Here is a 1,878-nt window from a genome sequence, read left to right as displayed (position 1 = left end):
TCTCGATTATCCAAACACGGTGTTAGGAAGAGAATAATTTCAAATCTATGGGGAATTGAGCGCCATGAGAGTGCTAGGGAATAATCCTTTTCCCTATATTTGAGAACCCCGTTTTATTGTTAGTAAAAATAATGGCTACCACGCCTATATCAACCGTTTTTCGTATAATATAATAGTCACATTTTCAATAAATGTTCAATTAAATAAAATTACTGTGTTATCAATATGTTACTACTCTGACCCGTCATAACACTTGGCGACCGTGACAGGACATCCTTCGGATACCGGGGTCAGAGTAATGGATAAAGCAAAAAAAACACGTGCTATGTTACGAACGGCGTTTACACGTACGTACAATCACCTCCTAACCCAACTGCAAGCTGAACAGCCAGATAAAGAACAAGTCAACGCACTGTTCATGCTTTTGAAAGAGAAGACCAGTGAGTTGGAGGACGGTGACCAGAGGTTCATCAACTTGTTGTACGAGGAAAATGTGTCAGAAGAGTTACTGGGCAATGAGATTGAGTCCCAAGATGAGTACAAGCTGAAATATCATCACGTAAAGCTCAGAGTTTCAGCACTCTTGGAACCCCCAGCAGAGTCGACATCTCAACAGGGCCCTCAACCACATAACCTCTCCTCGACGAATCACTCGGTACTGGACAACAAACGCATCAAGCTACCCAAGATTGACCCTCCCAAATTTAGTGGACAGCTGAAACACTGGCTTTTGTTCTGGGGTCTATTTAGGCCCATTCACGAAGACGTTACGATTACCAAAGAACAAAAGTTTCGCTACCTTGCACAGGCAATGGAGGAAGGCTCTGGTGCAGCTGATCTCGTCAACAGTTTCCCCCCTACAGCAGAGAACTACGACAAGGCTGTAGAGGATTTGACAAACCGTTACGGTAAGAAAGAATTGCTCATAGAAATGTATGTTAGAGAGTTGTTGTTGCTAGTGCTCCACAAAGCAGTCCCTGGTTCCCATCAAAGCAAACTCTCGAGTACATACGATAAATTGAAGACGCATCTGAGAGCGCTAGAGTCCTTGGGAGTCACGACAGATATGTGTGCAGCAATGCTGTACCCACTGGTGGAATCATCTCTCCCAGAGGAGCTGCTCAGAGCCTGGCAAAGGCACTCAACGACTCTAGACATTCCAGACACCAAAGCCAGACTCGACAAATTTATGGATTTTTTGGAGGCTGAGGTAGAAGCGGAACAGAGGATTTCCATGGCCATCGAGGGTTTCGGTTTGAATGCTGGATCCAAGAAAGAAGCAAACGACAATAGAGACAAACTAAAAAAGAAGACGAAAGATGAATCGAAGCCAGTGGCCACCGCAGCCAGTCTACTGGCAACAAAAAGTACTTCGGCCCCAGTCAACTGTCTTTTTTGTGACGAAACCCACGCCAGTGAAACTTGTGCAAAGGCGAAGAAGATGAGTCTTGTAGAGAGNAGATAGTCTTGGACACCTGTCGTTCTTCCATGGCTTTTTCTATAGCCGGATTCGAAGTGCTATCAAAAGCCCCCTCCATATCCAGAAAGGCGCCTATGGTAAAACGCTTGACTGCCAGTTGTCCCTCAATCAGTCCCACCAGGTGATGTAAGGTGGTATCTGTTGATCTTCCCTCTCTGTATGCATATTGACAGGGGGAGAGGGGTCTGTCAGCCAAGGGCCCGGCCTTGATGTGTCTATCCACCAGCCTCTCCAGGGTCTTCAGGATGAAGGATGTGAGGCTTATAGGACGGAAGTCTTTTGGTTTTATATAACCGGTTTTTCCCGGCTTGGGAATGAATACTATCCTAGTCTCATTCCACACACTAGGGACATGTTTCAGGGCTATACTAGCTCTGAGTATCTTGGTTAGGGGTCCC

General features: G+C 45.8%; 1 protein-coding gene across 1 annotated transcript; it reads left to right on the top strand.

Moving 5' to 3' along the window:
• Nucleotides 1–298: 298 nt before the first annotated feature.
• On the top strand, nt 299–1,465 carry LOC107042038. Its single transcript, XM_015262909.1, has one exon. The coding sequence runs from the start codon at nt 299–301 to the stop codon at nt 1,463–1,465; it is 1,167 nt and encodes a 388-aa protein (XP_015118395.1).
• Nucleotides 1,466–1,878: the final 413 nt, after the last annotated feature.

This window comes from Diachasma alloeum, unplaced genomic scaffold, assembly GCF_001412515.2.
Source record: "Diachasma alloeum isolate Michigan unplaced genomic scaffold, Dall2.0 Dall_scaffold_00405, whole genome shotgun sequence".
NCBI lineage: Eukaryota > Metazoa > Arthropoda > Insecta > Hymenoptera > Braconidae > Diachasma > Diachasma alloeum.
The sequence above is the reverse complement of the archived record's forward strand: the minus strand, read 5'-3'. Positions and strand labels throughout refer to the sequence as shown.